The following is an 8503-nucleotide window of genomic DNA, read 5'->3' as shown; positions in this document are numbered from 1 at the left end:
TTATTATCTAATTTGTTTTAGTGTCAAGTTACTAAAAATAACTTTTTAGATTAACCCTCAATTGCTCATTGGCTGTAGCGAAACTATATCAGTCAGTTTTATCCTAAGAGTATTTTTCAGTAAGTCATTCTTTAACAAAGGATTGAAAGAGTTTGGAGTGAAAATGTTCTCCAGTGCTTCATTTTTATAAAGCAGTTTGCTATTGATAAATGTATTAACATTTCGTAAGCAGTGCTAATTTGGCAAAATGTAGCACATTTAAGCAGTCCAGGGTTATTACAATTTTCATTAGATGAAAGGAAGAAGTGCTTAAATATAGACCCAACAATGTGGCTAAGCGAATCAATATTTTGGAAGCTATAGAACAGTTATTCACTCTCCCAAAGGACTTCAAATATCGCCTGTGAGGCTGGCAGTCTATAATTAAAATCAATGCATTATTATTAAATTCGGATAAGACAGAGATATTAATTATTGGACCAAAAAACAGTACATAAAATCTAGTAGACTACAGTTTGCAACTAGACGGATGTACTGTTACTTCCTCTACAGTCACAAATCTGGGTTGTTATATTAGACAGCAACTTGTCTTTTGAAAACCATATTTCCAATGTTACAAAAACTGTTCTTCCATCTTAGAAACATTGCCAAGCTACGAAACATGTTGTCTGTTTCTGATGCAGAAAAGCTAGTTCATGCATTCATGACCTCTAGACTGGACTATTGTAATGCACTTCTAGGTGGTTTTCCTGCATCTTCAATAAACAAGCTACAGGTAGTCCAAAATGCAGCGGGTAGAGTCCTTATCAGGTCAAGAAAATATCATATTACCCCAATTTTACAGTCTCTGCACTGGCTACCTATTAAGCTCCGTATCAGTAACAAAATATCATTACTTACCTATAAGGCCCTAAATGGTTTAGCTTCTGCATACCTAACTAGTCTTCTACCACGTTACAATCCATCACGTCATGATTTGTATCGTAAAAAGCGCTATACAAATAAACTTAAATTATTAAAACTTTGTTTCCCAATCCCAAACATCTATCCTTCTTTTACCATCTATCTACTCATATTTCAAAATGTAAGCCTCAATCTCTCTCTTTTTTAGTCATGCTAGAGTCTTTACTGAAGGCACTGTTCACTGACCATCTGATGAATACTGCACACAAAAATGCCAAGAAATTGCAAGACCTAATGTGAGTTGTACACCAGTATTCAGAGAGTCAGTGCTAAAATTCATGAGGCCCTGGACAAAGTGGATATGAAAACTGATGATATTTGTTCAAACAACTTTGTATATAAAACTTATCAATTCAATTTAACATAGTCATTTCTGAACAAAAGACTCTGCTAGTAAGTTTCCTGCTGTTTAGAGAACTTGTATGAATGCAGTTGTTTAATTTACTTCTTTAACAGAATAAATCATCTTTATCATTCCACTTACAGCAAGTGTTACTAGTGTTAGTAATGTAGGTTACATTACTGACCCAGTTCAGCATTGCAAAAAGGAGCCATGGGTACAGGTACAGTCATGTGATTTCTGCATTACAGCTTCCAGACTGGCAATATTTTTTTTTGGTTAAGTGCCCTTTTTAATATTTATATTTTTCGTTTAATTATAAGTACAGTATAAGCATTGTGAAACGCACTATATAACACAACGTGCTTAACTTTTTTTTGTTTTTGTTATTTTGATTAATCTACATGAGACGGGGAAGAACTTGTCTTAAGTTACCTCAGAAGAGAAAACAAAAGTCAGGTTCCACCGAGATTTGAACTCGGATCGCTGGATTCAGAGTCCAGAGTGCTAACCATTACACCATGGAACCACACCGTGTAAACACATGCATAGACGACTATTCCAATATTCAGTAGTTTAATGTATAATAGATCAAATAAATAGGGTTCTGTGTTACTAAGGCTTTAATAAAATCACATCGCATTACAAACGACCATCGTGTAAAATCATACAGGTTAACAAAATACATTTGTATTGTAATTGTTCCGGTTCTCCAGTCCGGATGATGGCGATAATGCGCTGTTCGCGATAGGCAAACCCAGAATGCACAGAAACAGTTAAGGGTTTATGATTTTCTTCTCAAATATTTAAAAGATACAGAATTAATTAGAATAATTTTTTTAACTATGTAATATATTCGTTCATCGAGGCCTCACACTCCATCCCAGTAGGTGGCGGAAATGCACGTTAAAGTGGTTTGCCAACCGCCATTAAACACAAACGAAGAAGAAGAAAGGCAACCCAGCACATTGTATTTTCTAAGAGGTAAAGCAGGTGAGAAATGTTTTGCTGTGGAGTTCTGTTTTAATTTACACACAACAATGTGCATATTTTTGCTTTGAGTTTTGCTCAGTGTTTACCATTTATAGGGAGCTCTTAGATGTTCTTCAAAGCTTTGTTTATATGCTTGCACCATTGTCGCTAGTAACGTTAACCGTAAAGTAATTAGTTTTAATGTTATCTGGTGGAAATATGTAAATGTTTTAATGCTTCTTGAATGTAATTCCCAGACGACATTTGGAGCCAGCTGCAAACTGTATTCCTGAATACGCTGTGGACTTTTATTTGATCCCACATTAAAAATTACAAATGCCTAACCGATGTGTTGCTTATGGCTGTGGGAAGTTCAGCGGGCAAAATGTCGCAATGTTCAGATTTCCCAAAGACCCCGAGGAGTTCCGCAAATGGGAGAAGCAGGTCAAGAAGACCCGAAAGAAATGGCTCGCCAAGACGTACTCCCATCTATGCTCGGAGCACTTCAGCAAGGACTGCTTTGATCCGAAATCTTACGCCGCTGCAAAGACGATGGGATTCAAAGGGCTGAAACTAAAGGATGGAGCTGTCCCCACGATTTTCATCCGACCACCGTGCAGTAACTGCGGAGGAAGCGGTGTCTCCTGTCCCTTTTGTCCGAAGACGAGACGCAGAGCGAGCACTGAACCTCAGCAACTCCCATCAGTGAGTGTCACATCATGACTCTTACTACTAAATAAAAAAAAAAATATATATATATATATATATAATTGGACACTTACTAAAGTTTGATGCCAGTAAGATTTTCTAAAGAAATACTTTTATTTAAAATGACAGTGACTGTACAGACATTTATAATCTAGGCCTATGTAAATATTAGTGCTGTCAAACGATTAATCGCATCCAATTAAAAGTTTTTGTTCACATAATATACTGTGTAGAACCATATGTAATATATAATACACACACACATGCTTTTCCATATGTATTTAAGAAAAAAATGTTGTTTATATATTAAATATATATTTAAATATTATATGAATTACATGAACATAAATATATACACATGTAAAAACATAAACATTTTCAAAATATATTCTGTATGTGTTTGTATATATATAATGTATTATTGAAAGACCGTGTAACACTGAACGACTGAAGTAATGGCTGCTGAAAATTCAGCTTTGCCAAAACAGGAATAAATCAGATTTAAAGAGAGATAATATATATAAAAAAACTGCTTAAGACCATTACTTTTAAACTAAATATTTCACTTTATTTTTAATCAAACAAATGCAGCCTTGACAAGCAAAAAATACTTTAAAAATATATTATTCCAAGCTTTTGACTGGTGATATGTATGTGTGTGTTTGTTTGTGTTTATATATCAGCATTTTATTACTAGTTTTGGTTGATTAATAAATAACTTCGCTTTTCCTAAAAAGGATGAACGGGAATGGACATTTATGAATGATGGAGAAGAAGGAATATTTGACGGAGAACACCACAATCGGCAGAAATCCAGTGATGATGATGTTAATAATTCTGTGACACTTTCATCCTGTGCAGAAAGTGATGGAATAAGTAAATTCAGCAACACTTATATTAATAAACATGCACATGTGCATGCCATGGACAAGTATATGTAAACTCAACTCTATTTTATGTCTCCGCAGTTACATGTGAAATGTGTGGAACCAAAGGCACCACGAAAACCTTCTTCTCCAGGTCCAAGCGGTTCTGTAGTGTGTCATGCTCACGTTCATACTCATCCAACTCAAAGAAATCCTCAATTCTTGCACGTCTGCAGGTGGGAATGTCTGGCAAAGTATTTATACCCACATTTATTCGAGCGGTGATTCCATTTTTGTGTGTCTTTGTACTCAGGGAAGGCCACCCACTAGGAAGTCATCACACAAACTGTCTCTGAAATCACAGACTGAGGCTTCACACTCAAAAGAGAATGAGCAGCATCAGGAGAGCAGAGCATTTGGACAAGATGGTAAGAATACCCACAGATTAGATTTAATTTTCACTTCAGTGTGCTATACAAATATCTAAACGTTGATATGGTGCTGTCTATGTCCAAGCTACTTTGGCTGGGTTTGACTGGGGTAATTACCTTGAGAAAAGCGGCCTCCTCGCTGCCCCAGTATCCTGCTTCAGACATGTGAGTGTTTTCTATCCACTGTGGTTCTTGAAAAAAATGCTCCTGTGAAAAATAAATGCGGTGAATGTTATAACAATGTGTAAATGTCTTCCACATTACTGTTGCTATTGAAGTATGATGGTCAATCCGTAACTGCCCATATGGCAGGTACCACTCTGCGCTCAATGGGACGACATCTATGTGGGGTTAAAAGTGGAGGTTCTCAACACTCACACAGCCTTGCCAAGTAAGGTGTACTGGATCGCCACTGTTGTGCAGCTGGCAGGTATATAACTCCATATTATTAATATTAATTATGCTATTATTTAGAAGTTTGGGGTTGGTAAGATTTTTTGTGTGTGTGTGTTTTGAAAAATCTCTTATGCTTACCAAGACTGCATCTATCTGATAAATGAAAAAAAAATACAGTAAAAACAGTAACATTATGAAATATTATTGCATTTTAAAATTACTGTTTTTATTTTATTATATTTTAAAGTGTAATTTATTCCTGTGAAGGCAGATCTGAATTTCCAGAAAACACTACTTTAATCTTGCTGATTTGGTGCACAAGAACAATTTCTTGTAAACAATTGTGCCCCTTAATATTTGTTGTGGAAACCATATTTTGTCTGGAGTCTTTTAAGAGTAGGAAGTAAAATAAATCATGTCTTTACTGTCACTTTTTCCAATCTGTTTAATGTGGTCTTGCATAATAAAATTATTACTTTATTTAAAGAAACTTACTGACCTCAAACTTAGAACATAAGTGTGTTTCACATTTATATTTTATCAAGTCATTATAATTTCCCTAAATTGAGTTTGCTGTCTGTATCGAATGAGTTAAACAGACTTGTAACAACAAATGGATACACAAAGAAAATAAAGAACCAATACTAATTAATCAAACTAACAAACAAACAAGCCTGTCTGCACACAAAAACAAAGATAAAGTGTCGTCTGACAGTGGTTACACTGACTAAATGTTTATATGACAACATGTTTTACACGTAAAACGTACATTTTTAGCATGCAGTTAAATGTAATTATGGGCACCATTACATGATATTGTGTGTTAATTAGATCTGTTGTGTTTCTCTCAGGCTATATGGCTCTTCTGCGTTATGAGGGTTTTGAGGATGATGACAGCCATGACCTGTGGTGTAATTTAGGCACGGCTGACGTTCATCCTATAGGCTGGTGTGCAGTGAACAGCAAGCTCCTGGTGCCCCCTCAAGGTGAGTGTTTATACCAAAAGTTCACCGGGTATACGTTTAATAAAAATGCTAAATCTTGATGATTTTTTTTTTCCTATAGAGGTCCACCAGCATATTAAAGACTGGAAATCCTACCTCATGGAGAGACTGGTTGGAGCGCACACTCTTCCTGTTGACATTCATGTCAAGGTGACAGCACTGGCAAATTACCATTCCATTGATACCATAGTTTTTTCTTTCATTCCCGCATAACTGTCTGTGTTTCAGATGGCAGACAGTTTGAGGTGTCCGTTCAGGCAGGGGGTTCGAGTGGAGGTGGTCGATCGCTCGCAGGTGAGCCGTACTCGTTTGGCAGTGGTGGATACTGTCATAGGAGGCCGACTCAGACTGCTGTATGAGGATGGGGGACTGGGACCCTCGGGGGAAGTGCTCTCAGATTTCTGGTGTCACATGCAGAGTCCTCTGTTACACCCTGTAGGCTGGTCTGAAAGAGTGGGCCACTCAATCAAACAAACAGGTGAGAAGAAACTGAGACAAACATAGTACAAACATACTGATCCCCCACACATGACACACATTTGGATTTTTGTGATATTAATCATAATTGTCCAATAAAGACATGGTTTCTAAGAATAATTTGTTCCCATGACATTTGTTGGCTTGTTTTAGTGAAATGACACTATAGTGTAACTCAAACGATGGAGTGAATTTGTCACCATCATCATTTTTGTCATGTGCAGAGCTCCATAGAAAAAAAGGAAATTTGTATTCTCTACTTTTGTAAAGATTATTAGGTTACAGTGTAATTATACATTTACGTACTGAGTAATATTAATTCACTACATGTACTTACTATATGGTAAGGGTTAGGATTAGGGTTAGTGTTACTTGTATGTAATTATGTATAATTTATTGTTTTTATAATAGTGAGTACATGTAACAAGGACACCATAAAAATTAAGTGTTAATGATGATTATTTTCAAAAATTACAAAATTACCTTTTTTCCCTACTTGTTGTTTGTCTTGTTATTTGTAGAAAATATCATGCCTATTTCTTACACAGATACGAGTGTCAACATGAGTAGCCATCCAGCATTTCGCAAAGTCCTTCAAAACAGTGTGTCAGATCAGTTCAAGAAGGTCCGTGCATATACCATTTTACTAAAATGTGAAACTAAAATAGTCACGATTTCTTTTTGTTAGTTATTAAATGATTACATGTCGTAAGATTTTTTATGTATAATCCCTTACTCTATGCAAACAGTTGAGAACAGTTTACATGGGAGATACGTTTTTTGAGGAAGGCATGAAACTTGAAGCAATTGATCCTCTGAACCTTGGGAACATCTGCGTTGCATCAGTCCGTAAGGTACAATTCAGCTGGTATTTATTACTTGAAGTGAATAATTTCATATATTTGCATTGACCTGGCTTATCTTCTCACTCAGGTGTTGCTGGATGGATACTTCATGGTAGGCATTGACGGTGTGGAGATCGGTGATGGTTCTGACTGGTTTTGTTATCATGCCAGCTCACATGCCATTTTACCGGTTGGATACTGTGAGAGCAACAACATACCTCTTACCCCACCTCCTGGTAAGGTCTTCAACTTCTAAAATCAATATTTAGGTTAAAGAAATTGTTGAAAAATTATTGAAATTGCCTCCTTTCTCATCAGGTTATGATCGTGCCACATTCACATGGACAGAATATTTAGAAGAAACAGGAACTGTAGCTGCTCCACGAAGACTTTTCAACAATGTAATCTTTTTATTTTGATAGCTGAGCCATATACAGTATGTTAATGTATATGTGAGTTTATGTTTTAAGCACATCTTGTGGTCCCTCCCTCATACGTCTCTCCCAGGATGATGTAGGCCATGGCTTTACCTCTGGTATGAAGCTAGAGGCAGTGGACCTCATGGAGCCACGGTTGGTGTGTGTGGCCACTGTTAGGCGCTGCGTTGGCCGGCTTCTCCTCCTTCACTTTGATGGCTGGGAGCCTGAGTTTGATCAGTGGGTAGACTGTCAGACTCCTGAAATTTATCCTGTGGGCTGGTGTGAAATCACTGGCTACCAGCTGCAGCCACCCATTGGCCCAGGTAAAATCATTGCAGTTTTCAAAGTATTCATATATGCTGTCAAAAATGTGTTTTTTTTTACATGTTATATTTTGCCCTCTTGTTTAGAACCACCTCAGGGTCAGGAACGCTTACACACAAGCAAAAAGGCAAAACCTTTTATGGGAAAAAGGAGTAAGTTTAATTCTTGGTCGATTTAAATATTTAAAGCACATGATGGTTACATTCATCAAATTTCTTCTTACTGGTTTCATATCGTGTTGCCAGTCGCTTCCTTTCATTCTCTTATGATTCTGTATTTTTCACTTTAGAGCGAAGATTTATAAAGAAAAACATGAGTAAATGCACATCTAAAACCCAGCCCACTGAGAATCCAGAGAAGAATCGATCACAAGAGGCATCAAACCCTTCTGTCACTCCACTTACCTTACAAATAAAGACTGAACCTGAGGAAGAAAGTATGTAGCAATCTCTTCATTCATAAATGTATATAAAAAAATATATGTATATATTTAGTTCTTACATGATTTGCCTGTCTCTCTACAGTTCTTGCCATAAAAGTGAAGGTGGAGGAAATGGAAACCCCATTATTATCCAGTGCACAAACCAAAGAAAGGGACAACCCAGAACCCTTCACAACCTTCAAACAGGAGGACTCCGTTTAACACTGCTCTGCTAATATAAAAAAAATATATATAGGCAAAAGTGTGAACCAGATTGTCTCTTTTGTGGATTTTAGTATTAAAAACTGGTAGTCTGTTTATTAACCATTATGTTTTT

At 36.5% G+C, this 8503-nt stretch overlaps 1 protein-coding gene, 1 long non-coding RNA gene and 1 other non-coding gene across 3 annotated transcripts; 2 read left to right on the top strand and 1 right to left on the bottom strand.

Annotated features, from left to right (window-relative positions):
- Positions 1-1143: 1143 nt before the first annotated feature.
- LOC132121897 (uncharacterized) lies at positions 1144-1526 on the top strand. Its single transcript, XR_009426330.1, has 3 exons — positions 1144-1199; positions 1331-1360; positions 1463-1526. It is a non-coding gene; the product is annotated as an uncharacterized LOC132121897 (long non-coding RNA).
- A 234-nt stretch (positions 1527-1760) lies between these two features.
- Positions 1761-1832, bottom strand: trnaq-cug (transfer RNA glutamine (anticodon CUG)). The gene has a single exon. It is a non-coding gene; the product is annotated as a tRNA-Gln (tRNA).
- A 462-nt stretch (positions 1833-2294) lies between these two features.
- l3mbtl2 (L3MBTL histone methyl-lysine binding protein 2) lies at positions 2295-8496 on the top strand. Its single transcript, XM_059532123.1, has 17 exons — positions 2295-2980; positions 3721-3859; positions 3952-4085; positions 4163-4277; positions 4366-4445; positions 4593-4710; positions 5528-5662; positions 5742-5830; positions 5909-6158; positions 6706-6782; positions 6907-7011; positions 7091-7238; positions 7321-7403; positions 7510-7744; positions 7832-7897; positions 8035-8181; positions 8270-8496. Exons 1-17 carry the CDS (start codon positions 2612-2614, stop codon positions 8386-8388), a joined length of 2409 nt encoding a protein of 802 aa, XP_059388106.1. The 5' UTR covers positions 2295-2611; the 3' UTR covers positions 8389-8496.
- The last annotated feature ends 7 nt before the right edge of the window (positions 8497-8503 follow it).

This window comes from Carassius carassius, chromosome 40 (genome assembly GCF_963082965.1).
Source record: "Carassius carassius chromosome 40, fCarCar2.1, whole genome shotgun sequence".
NCBI lineage: Eukaryota > Metazoa > Chordata > Actinopteri > Cypriniformes > Cyprinidae > Carassius > Carassius carassius.
This window is presented reverse-complemented; position numbering and strand designations above follow the sequence as displayed.

What these genes read in the sequence shown, in the direction of transcription:
- l3mbtl2 (XM_059532123.1), top strand. Translation starts at nt 2,612, where the DNA reads ATGCCTAACCGATGTGTTGCTTATGGCTGTGGGAAGTTCAGCGGGCAA. An exon ending in CTGTTGACATTCATGTCAAG is followed by an intron (nt 5,831 to 5,908) that starts GTGACAGCACTG and finishes TCTGTGTTTCAG; the next exon opens with ATGGCAGACAGTTTGAGGTG. An exon ending in CACGAAGACTTTTCAACAAT is followed by an intron (nt 7,404 to 7,509) that starts GTAATCTTTTTA and finishes CGTCTCTCCCAG; the next exon opens with GATGATGTAGGCCATGGCTT.